Source organism: Sus scrofa, chromosome 10 (genome assembly GCF_054392235.1).
Source record: "Sus scrofa isolate SSC_HxYL_T2T_F1_AM1 chromosome 10, Sscrofa_HxYL_maternal_Yorkshire_Landrace_v2.0, whole genome shotgun sequence".
NCBI classification, from domain to species: Eukaryota; Metazoa; Chordata; class Mammalia; order Artiodactyla; family Suidae; genus Sus; species Sus scrofa.
In genome coordinates this window covers 76,873,605-76,901,254 of record NC_139392.1, presented here as the reverse complement: position 1 = coordinate 76,901,254, position 27,650 = coordinate 76,873,605, and the positions used below count along the sequence as shown (strand labels likewise).

Genomic DNA, 27,650 nt, shown 5'->3' with positions numbered 1-27,650 from the left:
TTCATCCCCAACCTTTAACAGTCCCTGACCTCTCTCCCTGTTCAGGTGTCTTTGCCCTGGATGTAGGTGAATCCTGCTCTACATTTTGACCCTTCCAACTACTCACCATCCGTCACTCACCATCCCCAACACAGTCCACAACTCTCTCTCTTTGGTCTACACTACTCATCATTATCAGCAACAGCATCACAACAGACATTATAATAAAAACAATTTACTGGGCAGTTACAATGAGCCAGTAACTGTGCTTAGGAGTTTAATTATTTTACATAATTTTCATAAAAACACTAAGCAATCAATATCCCTGTAACACTTTTAAATGGAAAACCCAAGGATCAAGTTAAGGCAAGCCTCAGCTTATCCCTCTTTGTTACACAATCTCCTTTCGGCATACTGAGGTTCCCAAGCTAGGGGTCCAACTGGATCTACAGCTGCCAGCCTATACCACAGCCACAGAAATGCCAGATCTGAGCCATGTCTGTGACCTACACCACAGGTCAGGGCAATGCCAGATCCTTAACCCACTGAGCAAGGCCAGGGATCAAAATTGCATCCTCATGGATCCTCGTTGGGTTCGTTAACTGCTGAGCCACAATGGGAACTCCCTTTATGGTCTCCTTAACACTGACTTGGTACTTGGTGCCAGAATATTTATCTTTTCAAGCATGGACCTTGTTTGCCCTACTAGCCTGGAGGCTTCCCAAAGGCAAGACCTATGTCTACATACATCATTCAAGCATCAAAGCAGATCTCAAATTGCACTTGATATTCTTTCTACTTACCTCTCTGAATTGCATTCCTTGAATGTTGTCATTTCTCAGATATCAGCCTCAGGCCTGATGCTCTTCTTACTCCATATACTTTGCATTGCGATTTCATGAGCCCTTGGCTCCATCACCAGCTGTTTGTGTGGTTCAGACATGCCTGGCCAACTCCTTCGGTAGAGACTACCTGTATGGAGAGAAAACCTGGAATCCATCAGACACATTGGAACTCTCTGGTGACCTCTGGCACGGCCAAGGCTAGGAGGAGAACAGGGAGACCTCTAGGGGGCAAAATTTAAGGAGTTGCTCAGTCAGTGGTGTGGACTAGCTGACCTTGCATTTTCAGGACCCTGACAGTGAGTCCTGCCCCTGACTTCTGGGGTAGGCCTAGGGAATATGCTTGGGACACCAACAGTGTTGGCTAGAGTCCCATAGCCCTTTAATGTTTCTTATAATATACTTTCCTTTATAGTATAGTTAGTGCTATGCTGGGCTTTCCCTTTAATAGATGTTAAGTTTCTTGAGAATAGAAACTTATTTTTCTCTCTAACTCTCACCCTCCCAACCAGTGCTTTCTAACACACTAGCCACACTAGGACTAGTTGTGGTGTTGAATTAAATTCCCACTATTTTTGGTCTATCCCTGCAGATGAAGCCTGTGTGAGAGCTTCCAAGCCCTTCCTGAGTTTCATCCTGAGCCAGCAGAGATAACATCTATAAAAGATGTAGGGACTAAACGGAGTTAATGGAAGAACAAGCACCATAGGTAGCATTTAAAGAACCAGAGCCAGAGCAGTGGTTCTCACCATGTGGTCTCTGGACCCAGAGCCTCAGCCTCACCTGGAAACTTGTTAGAAATGCAAACTCCTAGGCTCAACCCCAGACCTGGTGAGTCAAAAACTCTGGGAGTGAGGCCCAGAGGACTAGGTTTTTACAAGCCCTTGGGTGATTCTAAGCTGAAGAATGATCAGATAGTGAATCAACCATAAGGCCAGAAAGGATTCCTTAGAGCTAGCCAGAGGGAAGAAGCTGTAACCTTAGAATATCAGTCTTATTCAGTAGCACAGCTGAGCAACCTGACCTTGGGGACTGCAGTTCCAGTAAAGAAAAAGAAAAAAAACCAAAAAAACAAAAAACCAATAAAACAAAACAAAACAAAACAAACCACAACAAAACCCTGAAATCTGAGATGGTTTTGACATGAAAGAAAAAGGTTTAGTTTATAGAGAGTTTCACTCTGTTAAATAAAAATTCAAAGAACGAAAAGGATCCCAAGAGACTGGAGTGCCAGGGGACACTCAAGATCAGACAAGCCTGCTCAGGGCAGACCCGGGCGTCAGGGCAGACACATAAGCAAGACAGGGGACCAGCACTTGGCACAGATACACAACTCTTCCCCAAATGAGACAGCTTTGTCTGGTCCATGTAAAGACATGGAAGAAATGGTGTAGTAGGAAACATGAGGAGGAAAGGGTGTGTTTGGGACTGTGAATTTCAGGACAGAGGGACTCACATGGTCGGCTTCACTTAGGACTAGGAAGGCAGTGAAGCCAGTAACATCCATGCCAGGCTCATCGTGGTGGGAACTGTCTTCCCACATGTTAGGCTTTGCATCACTCAGACTTCTCTGAAAAACAAGAGGGGATGTGTGTGTGTGTGTGTGTGTGTGTGTGTGTGTATGTGTGTGTGTGTGTGGTGTGTTTCAGGTGTATGTATGTGTGTGTGGAGAGAGAGAGAGAGAGGAATAGAGAGAGAGAGACTGATTTCAAGGAACTGGTTCACATGATTGTATGAGGCTTTGTGAGTCTAAAATCTGATGGAGCAGGCTGGCAGGTTAGAGACTCAGAGAAGAGTCAAAATTCAAGTCCAAAGGCAGTGTGCTGGCAGAATTCCTTCTTGCTGGGGGAGAAAGACATGGGTGGGGATGGTGTGGTGTCTGTTTTTGTTCTGTTGAGACCCCAACTGATGGGATGAGGTCCATTCACGCTGTGGAGGGCAATCTACTTTGCTCCAAGTCCATTAATTAAATATTAATCTTATTCAAAAAACACCTTCACAGAAACATCTAGAACAATATTTGACCAAATATCTGGACACCATGTTTCAGCCAAGTTCACACACAAAATCAACTATTATGGGCCTGCATCCAGGAAAGCTGCCTACCCACTACCAGACGGCTGGTAGGGGTGCCAGTGGTGTGATATGCTGCTACTGCATTTGACCACTCAGTGGCACAGAGACCTGACAGGGAGCACCTCACTACAGGGATACACCACTTTGTTGGTATCTGGCTCATTTCTTTCTTTTTTTTTTTTTCTTTTGGCTGCACCCTCAGCACGTGGAAGTTACCTGTGCCACAGCAGTGACCTGAGCTGCTGCAGTGACAACACCAGATCCTTATACACTACACCACAAGGGAATTTTTACTTATTAACTGTGTGTGTTTAATACTCTGGTTAGAGGAAAGGAATTAATTATATTAATTTCTACGAATAAGTATTAATAATTCCCTAATTGTTTGAGACACCATATCTAAAAGGTTAAGTGTATGTCCCCCTACCATTCCCTTTCTCAAGGCTGTCCTAATTTCTAGATCCTACGCCTCAGCATAATTTGATTGCTTTACAGGCATTTCCTGATGACTCTTCATCTATTTTGACTCTATTTTCCTTGCTTTATTTATCTCTTTATTGTCTATAAAAGTTAACAAGCATTTGGATAATTCTAATTTTTTGGTTGTGAAAAATGTTACTATGACCTTTATGTGTAAGTCTTTTGGCATACATGTCTGCTCAGTTCTGCTGGGGTTATTGCTAAAAGCGACACACACGCATGTGCTCAATTTTATTAAACTGTGCAATACGTGTTTCCTCAAGCTGTATCTGAGAATTCCAGGTGCTCTACATTTTTACCAACGCTTGTGGTGTCAGTCTTGCCACTCCAGGGGGTTTGAGATGAGGATTTTACTGCATTTTCCTGAGTATTAAGTTTGATCTCCCTTTCATATGTTTGATATGTTTTCAAGGTGATGGAGGGCAAGTTCCTGTTAAAGCCCTTTTTTCTATTGGGTTGTTCGACTTATTGATTTTTTTTGGTTTTTATATATCACGTAAACAAGGACTTTGTAGCTTATAGGTGTTGTCAGATCTTCTCCTACTCCCTGGCTTGTTCTTTTTATTCTAAATGGTAAACTCTTTGATAAACAGAAGATCTTAATTTTAATGTGGTCCAATTTATCAGTCATCTTCTTTTTTCTTCTGTCTTTTTAGGGCCGCATCCATGGCATATGGAGGTTCTCAGGCTAGGGGTCAAATTGGAGCTGCAGCCACTGGCCTATGCCACGATCACAGCATTGCCAGATCTGAGCCTTGACTGCAACCTACACCACAGCTCATGGCAACGCTGGATCCTTAACTCACTGAGTGAGGCCAGGGATCGAACCTGCATCCTCATGGATATCAGTCAGATTGGTTTCCACTGGGCCACCATGGGAATGCGCAGTCATCTTCTTTATAGTTACTGTTTTTGTGTCCTGTTTAAGAAAACTTTCCTTAACTCCAAAGTAGTGGAGGCTCTGTCATGTTAGAAACTCTTACAGAAATTTTATGTTTTACCACTCTTGTTTATTTATTTATATAATGATTTTTATTTTTTCCATTATAGATAATTTACAGTGTTCTGACAATTTTCTGCTGAACAGCAAGGTGACCCAGTCACATACACATGTACACATTCTTTTTTCTCACATCGTCATGCTTTAGTGTAAGTGACTAGACATAGCTCCCAGTGCTACACAGCAGGATCCCATTGCTTACCCATTCCAAAGGCTATAGTTTGCATCTATTAACCCCAAATTCCCAGTCCCGCCCACCCTCTCTCCCTCCCCCTTTGCAACCACAAGTCTGTTCTCCATGTCCATGAGTTTCTTTTCTGTGGAAAGGTTCATTTGTGCTCTATATTAGATTCCAGATATAAGTGAAATCATATGGTATTTGTCTTTTTCTGACTTACTTCACTTAGTATAAGAGTCTCTAGTTCCATCCATGTTGCTGCAAATGGCATTATTTTTTTCTTTTCTATAGCTGAGTAGTATTCCATTGTGTGTACATACCATGTCTTAATCAAATTGTCTGTTGATAGACATTTAGGTTTTTTCCATGTCCTGGCTATTGTGAATAGTGCTGCAATGAACATGAGGTAGCATGTGTCTTTTTCAGGGAGAGTTTTGTCTGGATATATGCCCAAGAGTGGGATTGCTGAGTCATATGGTAGTTCTATGTATAGTTTTCTAAGGTACCTCCATACTGTTTTCCATAGTGGTTGTACCAGCTTACATTCCCACCAAGAGTGTAAGAGTGTTCCCTTTTCTCCACACCCCCTCCAGCAGCTGTTATTTGTGGACTTATTGATGATGGCCATTCTGACTGGTGTGAGAAGGTACCTCATAGTAGTTTTGATCTGCATTTCTCTAAAATCAGTGATGTTGAGCATTTTTTTCATGTGCTTGTTGGCCATCTGTATATCTTCTTTGGAGAAATGTATATTCAGTCTTTTGCCTATCTTTCAATTGGGTTGTTGGCTTTTTTGCTGTTGTATAAGTTGTTTATATATTTTAGAGATTAAGCCCTTGTCAGTTGCATCGTTTGAAACTATTTTCTCCCATTCAGTAAGTTGTTTTTTGGTTTCTTTTTGGTTTCCTTTGCTGTGCAAAAGCTTGTCATTTTGATTAGGTCCCATTGGTTTATTTTTGCTTTTATTTCTGTTGTTTTGGGAGCCTGACCTGAGAAAATATTTGTAAGGTAAATGTCAGAGAATGTTTTGCCTGTGTTCTCTTCCAGGAGTTTGATGGTGTCTTGTCTTATGTTTAAGTCTTTAACCCATTTTGAGTTGATTTTTGTGTATGAGATGAGGGTGTGTTCTAGTTTCATGATTTATATGCAGCTGTCCAGTTTTCCCAGCACCACTTACTGAAGAGACTGTCTTTTTCCCATTTTATGTTCTTGCCTCCTTTGTCAAAGATTAATTGACCATAGATGTCTGGGTTTATTTCTGGGTTCTGGGTTCCATTGGTCTATATGTCTGTTTTGGTACCAGTACCATACTGTCTTGATTACTGCAGCTTTGTAATATTGTCTGAAGTCTGGGATAGTTATGTCTTCTGCTTGGTTTTTGTTCCTCAGGATTGCTTTGAAAATTCTGGGTCTTTTGTGGTTTCATATAAATGTTTGGATTGTTTGTTGTAGTTCTGTGAAAAATGTCATGGGTAATTTGATAGGGATTGCATTGAATCTATAGATTGCTTTGGGTAGTATGGCCATTTTTACAATATTAATTTTTCCAACCCAGGAACATGGAATATGTTTCCATTTCTTTGCATCCTCTACCACTTATATTTAGATATACTCTCCTCTAGAATTAATTGTATGTAAGGTATGAGGCAGTGGCAAAGTTAATTTTTTCCAATGTGTTCCAGGTTGTGTTCCCCAGGAAACAGAATCTGAGTCATTGAGGTTTTTATGCAGGAATTTTACTGGGATGAACTCCCCAGGTACAATCTGGGAGGGGGTGGATGAAGCAGGATTGGGAGGAGGGAGACTTGAGCTGTGAGGATGCAGTTGCATTAGTGACCTAAGCTGTTCCCAAGGGGCACTCTTTTTTTTTTTCTTTTTATGGCCACACCTGTGGCACTTGGAAGCTCCCCAAGCTTGATCTATCCCTCCTTTATTTGGGCTGGGGGTCGAATTGGGAGTTGCAGCTGCAGGCCTATGCCACAGCCACAGCAACTCCAGATCTGAACCACATCTGTGACCTACCATTGCAGCTTGCAGTTAACACTGGATGCTTAACCCACTGAGTGAGGACAGGTATTGAACTTGCATCCTCACAGACACTATGTCAGATTCTTAACATGCTGAGCTACAACACCAACTCTCCAAGGGGCGCTCTTGCACTGGAATGGTCCTTTGGAGACCAATCTATGCAAGGGCCAGAACTTTGCAGCCTTGCATCTACCAGTCATTGGATGTGGGATACCATCATGGAAAGAGAATAATTATGGATGAAGTAGCTTCCTTTGGCTAAGGGCAATTCCCAGAGAGAGATGGAGCTGTGAGCAGGAAGCAGTCATCCAGCTTTCTCAGGGAGAATGAATGCTTCCCTCCTGAAAGTGCATCTGAGTAAGCCAGCTGACTCAGTATCATTTCTTGAAAAGATTGTCCTGTTCCCACTGTTTTGGCATGTTTGTCACAGATCAGGTGACCACATGTGTAGGTCTGATTTTGCACTCTATTCTTTTCTATTGGTCTCTACCGATCCTTGAGGCAATACCACAGTGTCTTATTAACTACAGCTTTATCATAAGTGATATCTGGGGCATTTGTTTTTCAAGATTACCTTGGCTATTCTTGGCCCTTTGCATTTATATTGACGTCCTCACACTAGTTCATTGGTTACTACATATACAAAATGTCTGCTGGGTTTCTGATTGGATTTACATTGAATCTATAGATTCAATTAGAGGAGAACTGACATTTTAAAAATACTGTCTTATAATTCACAAACTTGATCTATCCTTCCCTTATTTGGGTCTTTAATATCACTAAATAATATTTTATAGTTTTCTGGGTAGAGCCCTTGAATATCTTTTCCTCTCCTTTTTTTTTTAATGATGCTGCTGTAAAATTACAAAATATTTTCATTTTCAAACTACTTATATTGGTAAAAAATTATAACTGACTTTTGTATAATGCTCTTGTATCTGGCAACTGTGTTAAACTTATTTACTAATTCAAATAATTTGTAGATGATTTTGGATTTTACACACACATAATTATGTTGCTATTGGAAAACGGCAGTTTTATATTTTCTTTTCCACTACTTACATCTTTTAACTTCTCTTCCTTACTTAAGGAACTCTTATTTAATGATGAATGGAATGTCAGGTTTAATAGCCATAGTAAGTAATTATGGCACACTTGACTTAGTCAATATTACCGTAAATAATGCTGCAATAATCCTCCTTTTACACATTGTTAAAGGAGGATTGTCTCATTCATTCCTTAGAATGTATTCCTGGATTTCTTGGATTAGTAAATAACAATTAAACACATATAAAATATATTTTAAATATTTTAAAAACAAGTATAGGTGGCTATCAGACAGCCACGCATTTTCTTTCTTTCTTTCTTTTTTTTTGTCTCTTTGCCATTTCTTGGGCCTCTCCCGTGGCATATGGGAGGTTCCCAGGCTAGGGGTCTAATCGGAGCTGTAACCACCAGCCTATGCCAGGACCACATCAACGCGGGATCCGAGCCGCATCTGCGACCTACACCACAGCTCACGGCAACGCTGGATCCTTAATCCACTGAGCAAGGCCAGGGATCGAACCTGCAAGCTCATGGTTCCTAGTCAGATTCGTTAACCACGACGGGAACTCCCTTTATTTATTTTTTTTCCCAACCACGCATTTTCTCAGCAACTTCTGTTTTGAGTTACAATGAGATCCATATTTTTACAGAAAAAAAGCCTAGGGTCTTAGAAATGTAAATTTAGAAAAAGGATTTTTGTTAGATTTGAGCATACCTCCTCCTTTGTATCTGTGCTCTAAGGTACTCTGACTTCCCAGGATTCAGACAGTCTCACTGTATTTCTATAAATTTCTTTGATAGGGTAAGAGCTGCCTGAAATTCTGACCTAAATAAAAGTGCATTTTTCCAAAATTTTCTTTTGATACTGAAAAAAGCAGAGAGAAAGGGAAGAGAGAGAGTGAAAGAACAAAAGGGAAAAAAGGAAGTGTGGATAGACAATTTGAGACTTTAATTCCTGCCTTGTCCCCCTCCTTCCATTTCAAGGTAGTGGACTAATTCATTGCCCCAGGGAGATACGTGGCAGGTGGAAAGCAGAACCATCTGCACCATGTTCCTGGCTTTGTTTCAAAAAGTTTAATCCCACAAAGAATGATGCCCCAGAAAAAAGTCCCCTTGGTCTAGTATTAGAAGAAATTCATAATCCCAGAGACACAGGGGTCCTGTTTACAGAAGATGTCCTGGGGAGGCAGCAAGATCTCAGAGAGGAATACTGGCAGGAGGATCACAGTAGGATTCTCTGGTAAAATATAGGACATCCAGTTCAATTTGAAATTTGCAATAAATGTTTTTGTATAAGTATGTTCCAAATATTGCATGGAGTATACTTACACTAAGAATTAATTTGTTGTTTATCTGAAATTCAAATTGAACTAGAAGTCTTGTTTTATAAATATATTAAAAAATATATATGTATTTATTTATTTTTAGGGCCTCACCAGAGGCATATGGAGGCTCCCAGCCTAGGGATCCAGTTGGAGCTGTAGCCACTGGCCTATGCCACAGCCACAGCAACTCAGAATCTGAGCCAAGTCTGCGACTTACACCACAGCTCATGGCAACGCCGATCCTTAAACCACTGAGTGAGGCCAGGGATCAAACTTGCATCCTCATGGATGCTAGTCGGGTTCGTTAACTGCGGAGCCACACAGGAACTCCTACATATTTATATATATTTTTTCTTTTTTCCTAAATCTGGCAACCATAGATCACAGGCACTGCAGAGCTCAGCTCTGCATGGGACAAAGATTCCTGAGGTCTGGAATGCCATCAGAGGCTGGGTCTGGGTCTAAACAACCAGGACAGCAGACATCTTGGGAGTAAGTGGAAATAAACAGATGACTGAGGACGAAGCTCCCTTACCCTGTCACTGTGTAAAGCCTCGGAACCTGGGTCCAATCTAGTGTGGGAGAGGTAGATCTTTCCAGAATGTCTGAAGCCAAATTTCTAATTTGTTGGCTGAGATGAAATATTCAAGTAAATATTAATTTGTTTCTTAGAATATTTAAAAGCCATATTCCAGTCTCACCTGCGTTTGTAAACCGAGATTCTTACTGTGTGATGATACAAAAACAAAAACCAGGAAAGTCTGGGGTATCAAAATCTGGGTAGTGAGTGTCTTGACGCTCAACTTCCAATGGTCAGAGCTCAAGAAAAGGCTTTATGTAGGTCGGGCGTGGAACGAAGGATTTAGGGTGGAGGTGTGGTGACAGCTGCCTATTCCTGTGTCTGAATGTGTCTTCATCTGGTTCCCCTGCTTTCCCCGAGGTGCCTGTGAGGTGCAGAGCACGGGGTATGAAGCAGAGACCTGCCCTGCTCAGCGTCGCAGGGCCGGCACCTGCTCAGTCACCTCAGCGCTGCTCACAGAGAACGTGGCCATGTTCAGGGTCTGCAAACTCAACCTAAAGGAACGAGGTTCCCCGGGGAGCTCTGTGTGGAGGGGAAAACCACCCCAAGCTGCACGCATTGTTTAACCACCACAGAACTTTGACTCCGTCGTGCTTGTGGCTCTCAGGATTCTGGGGAGTTTAGCTGGACTGTTTAGCACTGTCGTGAGGACTTCTTTGGTCCCCATAAATTAGAAGCCTAGCTTAAAGGCAGCCAGGTTGTTTTCTTGGCCATTTCCCCCCGGCGCACTCCCTAAACTTTAATGCCTTACCACTCCTGTGGTCAGAAAAGGAAACAAAAACAAAACCACAAACATCAAGCCCAACAAGGAAGAGGTGGCTTATGAGCGGTAACTTAGAGATCTTACAAAGATCTAGGGCGGCCAGGCTCACCTGCCTACTCACTGCTACTTGCTCCCTACCTCCCCTCTGATTTTCCCTTGACCTTGGATTGAAGGCGGTTTTAATTGATTTCTTTCGGCGAGGATGCTGGGGGAGAAGAGTTACTTCTCTCATGCAGAAGGAGCTTCTGGGCCCATATTTTACTTCCGCTGCTCAAATGAGAGGTTTAAATAAGGGTAAAGAATCCACAAGAGGAATTCAGGTGGGTACATTATGCAGAGACAAGATTTAAAAAAATATATATCCTCTTTCCTCTTCATGCTTCAAAAATCTACCCATTAGTACTTCAGCGCAGTTTTCTCATCCTTGTCCCAAATCTGCCCCCCCATCCTAGGAGGGAGTGGGTGCGTGGGTGGGGGAAACCCAGCTCCCTCCACAGACGTTGCAATACAAGGCTGCTAAACTGGAGGTGAAAACCACTTCATCATTTGCAGGAAGCTCTGCCTAGGTTTTTAGGAATTCACCAATTCAGAACTCATTTGGTGGCATAGAGACCTACTTCTGGGTATTTTCTCCCCCTGAGAACTGTTCTTTTCATAGTTAAGAATAGTTCTTAACTCCAGGTCAATTTTAGAGATGAATTTATTGATTTATTGATCAATTTATTGATTAAGGAACTGGCTATAAGGTCTAAAATTCTCTGCCTGTATTTAAAAGGAATTTTGTGATTTGGTCTTTCTCATTTCAATTCCCAATTGACTTGGAATGAGTCAAGTAGTAAAAAGCTTAGCTTTAAGTAAATAACTGGAGTAAAGGTTATTACTATGTCATACTAAAAATTGGTTATTTTTCTAGCTTGCTTATATCTCTAGCTGTTCTTCCCACCACATCTCACTAATAGCAGCTTGTTTCCATGTTTCTTGATGTTTGAAAAAAAGCCCCACCCTCTCCACTCCTCTCCCCAGGCAAGGCTTCTCTCTGCTGTTATTAGAGAGAGAGAGATCTGACCTGGTACCTTCATTTCTTAATGAACACTGAAATCAGCCTCTCTGGAGTATCTCACTAGTTTCTTCTCCAGGTACTGTGGGACACCTTAAATCCTTTTTAGAGAAGGAGGACTGGAGCAGTGCCCTGTGCCCTCCTGGCAGGAGAGAAGCTCATACACTTTAGCTATTATTGTCAAATACGTGAACGACTTACTATTTATATCTGGTCTTCAGGTACCATAATGATCATAATTCAAATCATTAAATATGTCAGATTAAATTTGTGCTAAGTCTCATCTCATTTCAATGTTACTGTTTATTTGTGCTTGAAAATCCAGGATGCTTTTATCTGGAACCAGGTTGTTCTGTCATTGATCAGAACTGGCTTTCTGGAGAATTGTGTTGTGTCCCTGTGATCTTGCTGTGCACCCCATGCTGGAAGCTTCTCTCCCCTCCCAGTGGGTACACAGCTTCTCATTTCCTCAGCCTTCTGTTCACGATTTATGGATCGGAGAGAGGACGATGTTGGCTCCATCTGGAAAGTGGGTCAGCCAGTCTTTGAGAAGACACATTGGAGGCCTCGAAATAGTGCTCTGGGTACAGACTCCGTAAGTAGAGAGACCGATAGATAAGGAAGAGAAGAAAGGGCTGGACTCTCAGAAAGGGAAATCAAATTTCTCCCAAAGTGGACTGCATCAAAGATGAAGCACAACAACTGTTATTCACACAAAAATTTAGCAGAAGGCAGGCACTGAAAACCCTTTCTGATATCAAATACCTCCCCAGAGGCCTGTTGGGACACTGAAACTTCCACAAGTAGATTGCTGGCCTTAGGCTAAGTCAGTCAGAAAAGCTGACTGTGTGACTCAGGAGGAGTATTATGTTGGCACCTACTGGAACATTTACACTATTGCTTTGCCAGATTTGTCAGCCCAGTGAACTGCAAAGTGTGAGGGGGTCATACAGCCTATAAGGATCACTTATTCAGGGACAAGGCCATAGCAGCAATGAAAACTGATGGTGATTTCTTTGCTTCCTTTCTGTTCTCTTTCTTTTTAAAATTTTTGCTCACCCCCCCACCCCCACCCCTACCGGCCCGCAGCATGTGGAAGTTCCCTGGTCAGGGATCAAACCCACACCACAGGAGTAACAATGTGGGATCCTTAACCTGCTGAGCCACCATGGAATACCTCCCTTTTCTTTCTGTAGCTCCTTTAATTGACCTCAGGACCTTGGATTTACCATAAACCTCTGTTCAACAGGCTCTCATCATTGGTCAATGCATGATCTAACTTACCAATTATTTTATTTTAAATATGCACTCATGAGTCTACCACCTAGAACACTATCCCATTCTCACATCTCACCTCGCCCAAGGAAGTCAGCCATCTCCCTGCATCCTGTGCTCATAATTTCCTTGTTTCTATTTTCATCTGTGTGAGAATAACACAGTTCATTCACCTGTTCTTTGGTGGATAGACATCAGGTATTTGCAGGTTTTTGCTCTTTAAACAGTGATGTTATTAACATTCTTGTACATGTCACAGGGCATATGTGTGCCAAAACTTCTTCAGTGTATATATCAAGAGGGGAAGTGCTAGATCATAGAGCAGATGAATGTTTGACATTGCTGGATAATCCTCAATTATTTTCTAAAATGATCATACTAATTTACATTTCTACCAGCAGAGCTTAAGAGATCTGGTGGATTCACGTCTCTTCCAACCTTTCTACATCCAGTGTCAACCACTTGGCATTATTGGACTTTTTAGTTTTTGCCAATCACATAGATTTAATTCCACATCTCATGTTTTGATTTGCATTCCCACACTCACCAATGAGGCTGAACATTCTCTTTATGTGTTTACTGGCCATATATCTTCTGTTTTGAAATTCCTGTTCAGGTTTTCTGCTCATTTTTCAATTGGGATATAAGTACCTTAAACTGATAACATAGGAATAGTGATTTTTCTAAAAAAATAATTTTTATTATATATATTATATATGTATTATGTGTGTGTATATATATATATATATATACACACACATATATATTTTGGCCACACCCATGGCATGTGGAGGTTCCCCAGTCAGGGAATGAACCCACACCATAGCTGTGACCTAAGCTGGGGCAGTGACAACATCAGATCCTTAACCCACTGCACCACAAGGTAACTCCAGTAGTTTTTATTTTAAACTTAGTATTCTATTTCCAAATGGAGTTGGCACACATTATTTTATATACTAATATTATTATTATTTTTTTGGTCTTTTTTGTCTTTTCTAGGGCTGCACCCTCGGCATATGGAGGTTCCCAGGCTAGGGGTCGAATCAGAGCTGTAGCTGCTGGCCTACGCTGGAGCCACAGCAACGTGGGATTCAAGCTGCGTCTGTGGCCTACACCACAGCTCATGGCCGGCCTACACCACAGCTCATGGTAATGCCAGATCATTAACCCACTGAGCGAGGCCAGGGATCAAACCTGCAACTTCATGGTTCCTAGTTGGATTCGTTAACCACTGAGCCACGACGGGAACTCCTACTAATATTATTCTCTTGGAAAATCTTATTTGCATCTGAAATTCACAAAGTATTAATGGGCAGCCACATTCCTGACCTTCGGAAAATAACAATCCTGAATTGAACAGTTTTCAACCATCTCAACCGTAATCATCCTGCTTTCTCTGTCCACTTCTAGTCCAAACCATCATCTTCTCTTAGTTTGACTAAGGCAACAGTTTTCTGTCTCACTGCCTCTACTCTTGCTCTTTTCAGTCAGCCTACATAGCAGTCCTTGTGAGTCTGTCAAAACCCTTCCATGACTTTCATTTGCCCTTGGAATAAAACCAAAACTTGCTGCCAAAAAGTAAGTGCAAAAAGCTCAACGTGATTTGATTGTTGCCTTCTTTTTCCCTCCATCTTTCCTTGACTTCTGTCCACACAGAAATTTGTGCTGTTCCTGGGACAGACCAGGCTGAATACTTTTTCAGGGGTTTTATCCTTATTTTCTGTTGGGAAAGTTGTTCCTTGAGTCTTCCCATGTGTTGCTTCCACATCATTCACTTTTTTACTCAATGCCACTTAACCAGATGTATGTTCCTGACCACCAATCTCTCTCTGTATTTTTAACCCACTTTTTTTTCCTCATAGTACTTATTACATCTGAACATAAGCACCACAATGGCAGAAACTTGACTTGTTTACTGCCATATCCCTTTTATCTAGAACAGTGTCTGGCACATAGTGGGCCTCCGATAGGTATTTATTTGTTAAATAAAATGAAATAATAATACAGGTGAGAATATTACTCAAAACTTCTTTAATTGTCTACCTATACTTCACAGATAGCATTAAATCAGCACATGTAAACCATATACAGAATGGGTTTTAAGATGAACTAGATAGAATCAAAAGCTGATTCTAGAAAACCAAGTGAACTGTAGCAAATACCTAGAGTTGGTAGTTTTGTTTTTAAAACAATCTTTATTGAGGTACATTTTATATATCATCCATTTCCAATGTAAAACTCAATGATTTTAAATAACTTTTTTTTTTGGGCCGCACCTGTGGCATATGGAAGTTCCCAGGCTAGGGGTCTAATTGGAGCTGCAGTTGCAAGCCTACTCCACAGCCACAGCAATGTAGGATCCAAGCCACATCTGCAACCTACACCACAGCTCACAGCAACACCAGATCCTCGAGGCCAGGGACTGAACCTGCATCCTCATGGATACTAGTTGGGTTCATTACCACTGAGCCATAAAGGAACTCCAATGATTTTAAATAACTTTACTGAGTGGTAGAGCTACCATCATCAGTTTTAAAACATTTTCATTTTCCTAAGATCTCTTACGCCTATTTACAATTGACTGTTTTATTTTTTAATTTTATGGCCAAACCTGGGGCATATGGATGTTCCCAAGCTACGGACTGAATCCAAGCCATAGCTGTGACCTATACCACAGCTGTGGTGATGCTGGATTCTTAACCTATTGTACTGGACTGGGGATCAAACCCATGCTGCTACAGAGACAACACCAGATGCTTAACTTGATGTGCCATAGTGGGAACTCCCTATAGTCGATTCTTATTCCATTTCCAGCCCCAGGCAACCACTAATCTACTGTTTGTCTCTACCGTTTTTCTAGACATTTCATCTAAACATAGTATGTGATCTCTTGTGTCCAGCTTCTTTCACTTAGCATAATGTTTTTGAGCTTTATCCATGACATAATGTGGGTCAGCAATTTGCTCATTGTTAGGGCTGAACAGGATTCTACGACATGGCTGTTCCACACTGTGTCTACCCATTCACCAGCGGATGGACATTCGGTGGTTTCTGGACTTCGGCTCTATTGTAAGTCATGCTGCTATGAACATTCATGTGTATGTCTTTGTGTGGACATAATGTTTTCATTTCTCTTGGGAAAAATACCTAAGAGTAGAATTGCTGGGTCACGTGGAAGTTTACATTGAACTCTTTCGAGAAACTGCTAATCTGTTTTCCAAAGAGACTATGCCACTTTACATTCCCACCAGAACTATACAAAGGCTTCTCACTTGTTATCATTTGTCTTATTCATTTTAGCCCTTCTAGTGGTTATGTAATGGTTTCTTGTGCTTTTGATTTTCATTTCCCTAAAGACTAATGATGTGGAACATCTTTTCATGCACTTATTAACCATTCACATATCTTCTTTGGAGAAATGTCTTTTCAAAGTGTTGGTAGTTTTTAAAGGTTTTAACGGAGAGGAAACATTTGTGGAAGTTTTCTCAAGAGACAGAATTAACTTCTACAAAGGTAGACATAGGACTGGAGAGTACAAATTACTTGTAAAGTAAGAATGTAAACAGCATAGTTTTGTTAGAATGGAGGATCTCTGAAAGGTAGTAAGTAGAAGACTAGTGGGACAGACAAAAAAAGTTAGTAAATAGTCTTGAATGCCTGGTTGAGTAATGCAGCATGAGAAGAGTGGTAGCAAAAATTGACTGGATTTTGATACCTAAAAGAAATATTTGGGTTAAATACATATGCACTAGTTTCCTTGTTTGTGGGACATAACAGGATATATTTCCAAATCTTTTATAGAATTGTAGGAAAAGGACAGATTCCAATGACCATATTTCATCTTTATATCCAAGTGGGATTAAATAGAATTCATTTCTTTTCTTTTTTTTTTTTTTTTTTTGTCTTTTGTCTTTTTAGGGGTGCACCCTTGGCACATGGAGGTTCCCAGGCTAGGGGTCTAATCAGAGCTGTTGCCGCCGGCCTACACCACAGCCACAACAATGCCAGATCCGAGCCGCGTCTGTGACCTACACCACAGCTCACGGCAACACCGGATCCCCAACCCACTGAGCAAGGCCAGGGATCCAACCCGCAACCTCATGGTTCCTAGTTGGATTTGTTTCTGCAGCACCACGACGTGAACTCCAAGAATCCATTTCTGATGCGTGGACATAGTTGCTACTAGAGATCACTAATTATTCTTCAAGGAAAGAGGTTCTCTTCTGCTCCTGGTTAATCCATTTCAATTAAAAACAACCCTGACATTCAGAAAAAGCTTTATTTTTACTTTGTTACTTCTTTCTTGAATTTTAATTAAAGTTTAATTTTTTACTCTAAAATATCTGATTTTAGATATAAAAGTGAACAGTTGAAACAGCTACTTTTCATCACATTTGGTACTCATGATACTGCAGATTCTTGAAAACCATTTCTCGTTTTAGCTTTCTGTTCCCTAGTCTGCTTTTTCTATGCAACTTATAAGAACTTGGCTTGTGAAGACACTTTCCTCCCAGACACTGTGATAAACAATGGCCACAGAGACTGGAAATCAGCCCCATCGATGAAGAACATTCATTGACACAGTGAACAAAAGAAACTGGTAGCTTCTTGTGTCAAAACTTTTCTAAAATTCTCCTGTGGTCTGAATAGGGAGCTGTTGGTAAAGACCAGGCAAAAATTTCCCTGAAACTATTGATTCCAAAGGGTACATCAAAAGGACAAGTAGGAATGATTTATTTATGCCACAAGAGTCAGGCTTCTGCCTCAGACCTACTTAAATGCTACCACCAAAAGCAATCAAAAGAAGACACTTCTAAGTAAACTTCGCTAACTATCTCACAGGTATGGAGGTTCTCTCTTCCCTTTCTTTGGGGACCATTCAGACTTACAACTAATCTGTCATTGAGCACTTGATATTTTCAAATGTGGAGAAAGAGGACAAAGAGGAGGAGAGACCAAGTGACCAGAGATTGGATAGGAAATCTTAAAGTGAATTTCTTTGCCTCCATGTTTTGTTTTTATTTTTTGGCCACACCCATGGCATGTGGAGGTTCCTGGGCCAGGGATCAAAACCACACCACAGCAGCCACTCAAGCCACTGCCTTAATACCTGATCCTTAACCCACTATGCCATAAGGGAACTCCTATTCTGTTTTTTTCTTTAGGGACAGCAGAGGTCAGGAGGAAAAATTTTTTTTAAACTAGACATACATAATATTACTGTCAAGATAAAACTACAGATGTGCAAAATCATTTCGTACCTGGACTCATACTTAGGTTTGTCATTTTCTTAGTTGGAAGAATTTCTGGAACACGTGCAGTGATTGTCTTCTTTCATTACGTTTGTTGGCATAAATGTCTGTTATTTCTCCTTGTTTTCATTTCCCATACAATCCTGACATTAAGATGATGCCTGAAATTTCAATAAAATAAACACAATTGGATTAATTTCCCTAAAGTTTTAAAAAACAGTAGTAAAAATTTTAGAAGCAACTTAACTACTCTAAACTTGTTCTTTATAAGTTTGTTTGCATTTACGAGTTTCTGCTCTTCGTCCAGAAGGAATTGTCATTAATTAGTGTCTCCTATGAGTGCATGGTCCTGGGTACAATTCAGACTGACTTCAGACAGCAGATTTCAGATCCCAACTTTCAAAAGCTCCTGTTTTCAGATGGAGAGCCAAGGTCTAAACTGATCATGACGTAAACCCCATTATGTCCAAGGTAGTATGCTAACAAAAGCAACGTCCTGAACTATAACAACCTATGGATACGTATGGTCTGAGGCACTTCTCTCTAGCAAGGGAAGCAGACAACACAGAGCAAAGACAAAATCCATTTCCTATCTTTTGCTATGCACAAAGTCCATTTCTCAGTAAACTTTGTTTCAAATTTTTTGATTGCTCTTATGTCTTAATAAGAAAGATAGCCAATTCTTGTATTGAATGGAGTTGGGCTTTGAATGATTTGGTGGGGTTTTTTTTTGGTTTTTTTTTTTTTTGTGCAAATATGATATTGGTCTTTTCCTGCACTGTCAAATGTCAGGTCAGTATCATGGGAAGTTGTTTGGGGAAATACTTCGCCTCAGCACACTCAGGATTTTCCTACATAAATGCCATTTCCTGAATTTTCTTCCTTGTGGTCAAGAAATTCTTCAGATGTCTTCAGTTTACAGAACCGTTTTGTGTGCAGGGGGATTAGGGGAAACTAGCAATTTGGGTCAAAGCCCTAGTGACTCTATAGATGATACTGTGTTTAGCAGTATCTAAAAACGCACTTCATTGGGAATGCAAGAAGAGCCCAAATCATGACTTCATGGTGAAAAACAGAGGAGATGACTCTGTAAAGAGAAGGAGTGTTGTTAGAAATGATGCTGACAGGGAGTAAGAGTTTTAAGGGTAAACTGGAGGCAGATGAGAATCAACTGCTAAGTAAAAAACATAAACATCTTGAGTAAGCTTTCTAAGTTAGAAATAGAAAACTGGAGAGGTTTTTTTTTTTTTCTTTCGTAGATTTCAGGCATCTCTCATCTTTTAATGTTGACTTTCTTTTTCCATATAAAATGGATGAAAGTATTACCAAAAAGCGACAGATTGGAGTTCCCTGGTGGCCTAGTGTTTAAGGACCTGGCCTTGTCACTGCTATAGCTCAGGTCAATTCTGTGGCAAGGGAATACTTGGTCTGGGAATTTCTTTATATCATGGGCAAAGCCAAAAAAAAAAAAAGACAGTGACAGATTAGAATGGTGTAAAGGACGACTTAGAGCAGTGGTTCTAAAAGTATGATACCTGGACTAGCAGTAACCATCACCTGGGAATCTGCAAATTCTCAGGCTCTATTCCAGATCTACTAAATTAGCAGTTTTGAGGCCAAGGCCACTAATCTGTGCTTTGACAAAAGCTCTGCAGGTAAACCTAGTGTGTATCAACATTTGAGAACCACGGGTGTGATGATTAAGGGGATGCCATCTGGAGCCAGATGGTTGTATTACTTAGGGCAATTCATTCTTTGTTTCCCATCTGTAAAATGGTAACAGTACCAAATTCACAGTGTGGTAATGAAGACTAAATGAGTTAAAGTGTGTAAAATCCTTAGAACAATACCTGGCTACTACAAGTGCTATATACACGTTTGGGTGCTGCAGCTGATGGTAATCCCCTTTTAAGTGTTACTTTCACCCCCCCCCCCCAACTCCCCACCACACAGGCTATGTTTCACAATTGACAGTACAGCTTTGTGTTTACCAGGAGATCTTCTCAGAGTTATTTTCTCGGGCTCAAGGCAGTATTTCTCAGCATGTGCTCCATGGACCATTTGCATCAAAATCACCTGTGGTGCTTACTAAAATGCAGATTCTCAACTTCCCCCCAGACCCAGAGTGATGGTCAGAATTCTCTAGTGATACTTCTGCAGCCAGACATTTCAAAACCACTGCTCTTGGATAACAAAGACTATGATTTTTATTTTGCAAAAAAGGCACATGAGGCACAGGGGTAGCATATCCTTAGGGAAATCCAGAATCTCAGTAAGACCAGGAATAAGAACTGGATTTCTGATTTTGTGTTACATTGAGAGATTATACTGCTGCTTTGTGGCTTTATATGCTTTATCAAGAATTTGATTTGGGTTATGCCCCTTTGTTTATTGAGACCTAGCATTATTTAGTTTAAAAATAATATTTACGAGAATTCCCATTGTGGCTCAGCAGTAATAGAACCTGACTAGTATCCGTAAGGATGTGGGTTCCATCCCTGGCCTTGCTCAGTGGGTTAAGGATCTGGTGTTGCCATGAGCTGTGGTGTAGGTTGCAGACGCAGCTTGGATCTGGCATTGCTGTGGCTGTGGTATAGTCCGGCAGCTGCAGCTCTGATTCTACCTCAGCCTGGGAATTTCTGTATGCTGCAGTGCAGCCCTAAAAAGACAAAAAAAAAAAAAAAAAACTTTATAAATCTAGAACTATCAAGAATGAGGAGGTGCTGGAAAATATACCTGGATCATTATCCATCACTCAGCTAAAAATGTTTCAGTTGTGGCTATATCTAAGACATCACTCTTATGTTATAGATGAAGCAAACAGGCTCAGAGAGGTTGAGGAAACTGTCAAAAGTCACATGACTAGATATCTATGGGATGGAAAGTAGAACCTAGTCTCCCAATTGCCAATCCAGTGACGTTTCACTATAACCCACTGTCCTAATCCTTGCTGACTTAGATGATTTAAAGCAGCACTTAAATTTTTAAAATAACTTTATCTATACTGCTCTTGTAAAATCTGGTCTCAGCAGTTTTTTTTTTAACCTCCTTTATTTTATTTTATTTAAAGATATGCTAACATCAGATCTTCCTTTCTATACTAATGATAAATCAATAATACACTGACAACTAATAACTCAAAGCTCCATTGCATACGCTTTTTCATCAGTGTGGATTTGATTGTTCTAAAGCAATTAGATTGACTTTTCAGGCTGTGATGAAAATGCTTTGGGCCTTTTCACGCAGGGCCTACAGGTCTTGTATACATTGTTCTATAACAGTTATAGTCCCACACGGTATTAATATGCATTTAGTTACATTAGTTCTTAATTTGCTGAATGCGAAGTTCCCAGGCCAGGGATGGAGCCAGAGCCACAGCAGTGACAAGGTCAGATCCTTTAATCACTAGGCCATCAAGGAACTCTGACAGCATTTATTTCTTCATGGTACTTATCGCAATATGTTATTTAAAATTTTTATTTGGTTGCTTTTTCATTATCTCTATCAACTTGACTGTGAGGTGTTGTGTGTATATGATGCAGATGTTTGCTCCAGTACTAAGCATAATGCCTCATATGCAGTAAAGACTCAGCCAACATTTTTTGAATGAATGCTATGTCTGTGAGTTGTTGTGGAGCTTTGTAATCTGCTTAGAGGTGTATGAGTATATCTTAGTCCCCTATGAAAACTTCTTTTGGATTATTTCCTTCAGTGATGGACACTAATATAGAGGGGCTGTCTATTTACTTAGTTTTCAGACTAACTTTCAGGCCTCCTAGAGCATTTGGACCATGGGACCTTATCTTGAGTGAACCTAGGTTTTCTAGAGCATTCTAGACCACAGGCATTACCTTCCAGCAGAGCTTGTATTCTATGGTAGCCTCTGGCCACAGGTATTTTTCGTTTTTTCTCTTTTTCGGCTGTAGCCACAGCATATGGAAGTTCCCAAGCCAGAAAGTGAATGTGAGCTGCAGCTGTACCCCCTATCACAGCTGCAGCAATGCCAGAACCTTAATCCACTGAGCTACAGTAGGAACTCCCACAGGTGGTTACTGAGCATTTGAAATGTGGCTAGTATGAAGTGCCGTATGCTGTGAGTATAAAATACACACTGGATTCTGAAGACATAGCATGGATATGTGGAATATCTCATGAACGATAATGTTATTTATTTACTGAAATAATATTTTGGATATGTTTTGCTAAATAAAATGTAATATTAAATTTAATTTAGCTTTTTTTTCTTTTTAAAATGCACTACTGAACATTTAAGATTATTTATATTGACCACATTTGTGACTCACATTATATTTCTACTGGGTAGTGCTATTCTAGACCTAATTAGTTCACTTCTGTTTGACAATGTAGACCAAAGGTGATCCACTGAGAGGAATGCCAAAAGCCTCTCAGAGTCTGCTCTATTCTTGTTAGATGTGCATTAGGGGAAGGATTGGCCCTCCTGGGAAGTGGCTCAGGTGCCACTTCAGTTACTCCCTCAATGTCAGATCATAAGGCTCACATAAATTTTGTGTCCCAAGACACAGAAACTTTAAATGTCTTGCCAGTGGTCATATATCTCGCTTAAAATAATGCTGGGACCAGAACCCAGATCTCTGAATTATGCTGAGTCACTGAATTACTTACAGAAGGACCCACTGATAAAATTATATCTTTCCTTTTAAATGTAATACTATAAAATTTTAAAGAATTGTTCATTTATATAGGTTTTCTAAAAAATAATGAGAAGATTACACTTCAGTCTTTAAGCAATTACATAGAAAATTCTAAAGAATTGCTAATAAGTTATATAGGTTTTCTAAAAATATCACTTAATGAGGAAATTATACTTCAGTCTTTAGATAACAGAAAATCATACTATAGGAGTTACTGTCGTGGCTCAGTGCTTAACGAACCCAACTGGTATCCAAGAGAACTTGGGCTCGATCCCTGGTCTTGCTCAGTGGGTTAAGGATCCGGCATTGCCATAAGCTGTGGTGTAGGTTGCAGGCAAGGCTCGGATCAGGTGTTACTGTGGTGTAGGCTGGCAGCTATGACTCCAATTCGACCCCTAGCCTGGGAACCTCCATATGCCATGGGTGTTGGGAATTGAAGTGAATTTGAGGTTGTCTGTGTCTTTCTTCAGGAGTATGAAAATGGAGGTGCATATGGATAGTGGAGGTGTATAAAACACTACCTATCCAGTACTAATTAGTATTTTCAGAATGAAAATGTCAGAAGACCCTCTTAAAGCTTCAAATAAAGCAATCAGACTGTGTTGAGGGATTTTTCCAATCATTTGGTGGTGGTGGCCTGGCATATTTATTCAGCTCTTCTTTCTTCTGCTTGGACATCCTAATCTATAGTTAACCAGATGTCTTAGCTCTCGTATCCATTAATTTTAGGAACTCTCAGTCAGAACGACTTCCTTTCTCTCTCAACACATTCTCACTCATTCTCATTCTCTCAGAGATCAAGTCCCACTCCTGTGCATGTTCTCTCCCTTCCAGGTATTCACTTGCATACACTGTCACAGGTTCCCCTTCATCCTTTTCAAAGGTTCCTGAAATATTTCTTAAAGTTCAGCCAGTAGATGTCTCCATTACTCCCTTCTAGCTAAGACCTCGGCAAGTAGGGTTTAATCATTTCTTTAACCACAACAAGGAGGAGGATTTGTTAATTTGCCTAAAAAGAGCAGATGCTCGGGAGGACACGTTTCCATCCTACGTCCCTCCCCTCAGATTTAAGTAACAAATGAAAACTACTTTCTCCCTCTTTTCCAGGCAAAGAAAAGGCTGCTTTAACGAAGCATGCGAGACGCCAACACCCTCCTCCTCAGTACATCCAAGTTTCCTTCGCTCTGAGCCACCAAAGCTCTGCTTCTCCTTTCACTCCCGCCCACCCCACCCCCACCCACTAAGGTTCCCGAGTCATGAGGAACGCGAGTGGGTGAAAGGACTCAGCGCTGCTGCATCCCGCGCCATCCCGCGCCACCGCCTCCTCTGTGCCGCTCGGGTTCAGCACTGGACAGCTCCCGCCCCAGCCCAACAAATGGCAGCCGGCTGATTGACAGAGGAGCTGGCCAAACGGAGAACAAGACGATTTGAAGCCGCCCTACGAGGGTTTGGTTGCGGCCAAGCTGCTTCTTTAAACCGGCTTTCCTCCCGAGAGCAGTGTGGTTTGTGGCCAAACCTAAAGACTCCAATTAACCAGCTGCCTGGCCCTCTTGGCTCCACAGAGACAAAGATCTTAAGAGAAACCCTCGTTCTCTGGGACTTGCTCTTGCGCTCGCGGTGCGGGTCCGTGTTCGCGCGTTCCGAGCCTCGGGACGAAGCGAACTAGGAGGAGCCAGAGCCGGGAGGCGGGAACGACCTGCCACTGGTGAGATGATGGAGCAGCGTCTTCGGCGGCCGCCGCCGCAGCAGCAGCTCTTGAACACACCTCAATGAGAGCGGCGGTGGAAGCTGCTGAGCTGAAAGACGTAAGCAGGCTAACTATAGCTGCCGGCAGCGAGAGGGGATGTAACCTGTTCGGCTCAAGGCTGCGAGGTGCGTAATCTCGAGCCGACCCCTTGTGGAGCAGGAGCAGCCAGCGTTGCCACAGGTGATTTGATTTCCTGTGACGGTAGCTTAGTCAGCCGGGCATATTTCGGAACATTTATATTTTAAAGTCCCCTTGGACTCGGTGCCAGCTGGAGACGGGAGAAGACCCCTAGTAAAAGTCTTACTGTTGACAGACTGACGACCAAAATTTAAAAAGTGACTCCTCCCGTTACCTCCTCTCCTCTCTGCGGGGCAGATGGGAGCCATGGCTTATCCTTTGCTCTTCTGCCTCCTGCTTGTTCATCTGGGATTGGGAGCTGTTGGCGCCAGCCGCGACCTTCCAGGTCGGCCGGATTCCCCTCGAGAGAGGACCCTGAGGGCAAAGCAGCACGCCCAGCAGCCGGCTCGAGCCTCTGCCTCGGACCCCTCGGCTCCCTGGAGCCGCTCCACCGACGGCACCATCTTGGCGCAGAAACTCGCCGAGGAGGTGCCCATGGACGTGGCCTCTTACCTCTACACCGGGGACTCCCACCAGCTGAAGCGAGCCAACTGCTCCAGCCGCTACGAGTTGGCGGGCCTGCCTGGAAAGTCGCCTGCCCTAGCTAGCTCCCATCCCTCCTTGCACGGGGCGCTGGACACGCTGACACACGCCACCAACTTCCTCAACATGATGCTGCAAAGCAATAAATCGCGGGAGCAGAACTTGCAGGACGACCTGGAGTGGTACCAGGCACTGGTGCGGAGCCTCCTGGAGGGTGAGCCCAGCATCTCCCGGGCGGCCATCACCTTCAGCACCGAGTCGCTGTCCGCGCCGGCCCCGCAGGTCTTTCTCCAGGCCACTCGCGAGGAGAGTCGCATCCTGCTCCAAGACCTATCCTCTTCCGCACACCACCTGGCCAACGCCACGCTAGAGACCGAGTGGTTCCACGGCCTTCGGCGCAAGTGGAGGACTCACTTACACCGCCGCGGTTCCAACCAGGGGCCCCGGGGCCTGGGCCACAGCTGGAGGCGCAGAGACGGGCTTAGCGGGGACAAGAGCCATGTCAAGTGGTCTCCGCCTTATCTGGAGTGCGAGAACGGGAGTTATAAGCCCGGGTGGCTGGTCACTCTCTCTGCTGCTTTCTACGGGTTGCAGCCTAACCTGGTCCCGGAATTCAGGTAGGGAGGAAAAAAGATAAAAGCAAAGTCTTCCTTCCGGTTTCGCGGGTAGGTGGGTGTGTGGGTAAGGAGCACTTGGCTGTGACACTTATGCCCCCCAGCCTCAAAGCAGAGACCCAGGCTGAGGGGACACCCCAAGAAGGCACAAGTGCTTAGGGAAAAGCAGCTCCCTGACAGGTTCAGACAATCAGCAAAAGCTTTTCTTTCACATCAGTTCCCCTGCAAGGCATAGGGCATCTCTTGGCAGAGCTGAGAGATGCCCTACGTTTCTATCTAACCCTAGGGAGGGGAGGGAGGTGGAGTTCCCCATCGGGATGATGCACTGAAACCCTGGGAGTGCAGGGTATGTCAGCCAGGCGCAGAGCAGCAAACATCGCTGGAGAGTAGAAAAGGGAGCCGGAAGAAGAGTTCATTGTTCCTGCTACTTCAGGATTGGCTCTGCCTGCTTCTTCCTACGTGTGCAGTTTGGGGCGCCAGTCTGTTGTTACTCAGTTACCAGAGCATGTAATGAAAACAGTTCGATCCCCTCAGTGGTTCTGTCCCCTAGTCTTCGCCTGCATAGCTGTCACCACCATTGAGACTTTGCATCTGGTTGGTGTGCTCCTTCTACTCATCTCCTTCTGTCCCCCAATCTACCTCCCATTCCTGGGTGCCCTCTTTTTCCTGTTTTCTGTGTTAGCACACTTAAGCGTTCTCCAGCCCTTCAAATACACTTTATAAAGGAATTGGGTTGAGTTATCTGAGAGAGGGAGGGATCTCACTGAATTCACTCAGGAAATTTGGAGGAGACTTAAAAACAATTCTGTATTTCCTGCCTCAAGGTATAGCATCTGTGGGAAGATGAGAATTTCCAAATTAGCAGGTCGTTAGCTTGTGCCCTGGGACATATCTGATCTTTGGGGTGAGAAACTTCTGGAAGTAGCCTTTAAGAGTGAATGTGAGGAATACAAGGAAGGAGCAAAAACGCCAAAGAGGGACTGGGAGAGGGCCACAGATTGACTGGGATCCTCCCCAGTTCCCAATGGGAAGAAAGTCTTGGGTTGAGCTTGCTTCTGTTCTCTTTCAGAAACTGGGCAAAAGTAAGACACCTGTGTGTGTGTGTGTTAACGCCCTTTTGGTGCAATAAGGACAGGATGTTGACCTGGTGAAAGATACCAGGGGGCGTACTGGGTGGGCGAATGGGAGGAGCCAGAAAGCATGCCTGTCTTGGCACTGTTCTTTACTGCTGAATGACTTCAAGTAAGTTGTTTCTCTCTCTGGGCCTCAGGTACTTATCTATCGAGTAAAGGAGTTAAACTAGATGGTCTGTAGGGAGCCATCCAGTTATAAAATTCTGTACTTGGTTTAATGCTGACAACACTTGAGAAGGCATAAATGAAAAGCAACCCCTTTTCTCTGATTCTGTATGACTATATTAAATGTTTTGTGTGTCTTTCTATCTCTTTCAAAGATCTTGTCTTAAAGCAGCATAACTCTGTCCTACTTTAAGGATAATCTCATTTTCTCCTGATTTCTGCAGGATCCTATTAGTAAGAGCTGAGCCCAGCTTTGAGTCTTTGCCATACTGTTTTCTCAGAAGAGCAAAGATCAGCAGATGCCATTCACTGCCAGAAAATTTCTTTGGCCTTCACATAAGCCTTTTCAGGGAGTCCCAGGTCTCAGGACAAGAGAGCTATCTTATTTATCCTATCTATCCTTCCTTCCTTTCTATCTATCTATCTATCTATCTATCTATCTATCTATCTATCTATCATCTATCATCATCCATCCATCCATCTTACTAACATATTTTATGGTAGGCTCTGTGCTAACTGCTTTGCATGCATTATCTTGATTAATCCTCATGACAACCCTATGAGTTTTCCTGTTTTACAGAAAAAGAGCCTGATGCACAGAGAGATAAAGGTTCTTTCCCAAGATCACAGAAGTTAAGCAGTAGATTCTGGATGTTAGCTCATTTCATACTGTGAACCACTATGCTAAACTCTGTCCATGAAGGTGTCCTGGGAGTGCTGCATATACTGTAGCTGCTGCATAAAAAATATATGTATTTTCAAGGGTCAGATGTGGG

At 42.3% G+C, this 27,650-nt stretch overlaps 1 protein-coding gene and 1 long non-coding RNA gene across 5 annotated transcripts in view; one reads left to right on the top strand and one right to left on the bottom strand.

Annotated features, from left to right (window-relative positions):
• LOC102166141 (uncharacterized) overlaps positions 1 to 27,650 on the bottom strand; it is a 123,829-nt gene that overhangs the window by 71,070 nt on the left and 25,109 nt on the right. For all 3 annotated transcript variants that reach the window (XR_014818025.1, XR_014818023.1, XR_002336362.2), the window contains 2 exons: positions 17,892 to 18,043; positions 783 to 951 (listed from right to left, as the gene is read on the bottom strand). This is a non-coding gene — a long non-coding RNA (uncharacterized LOC102166141). The remainder of the gene's footprint in view (positions 1 to 782; positions 952 to 17,891; positions 18,044 to 27,650) is intronic.
• Positions 24,021 to 27,650, top strand: part of GPR158 (G protein-coupled receptor 158) — a 340,973-nt gene continuing 337,343 nt past the window's right edge. For both annotated transcript variants that reach the window (XM_021064907.2, XM_084980331.1), the window contains exon 1: positions 24,021 to 25,579. In XM_021064907.2, the coding sequence (XP_020920566.2) occupies positions 24,678 to 25,579 (902 nt within the window). In that variant the 5' untranslated portion in view covers positions 24,021 to 24,677. The remainder of the gene's footprint in view (positions 25,580 to 27,650) is intronic.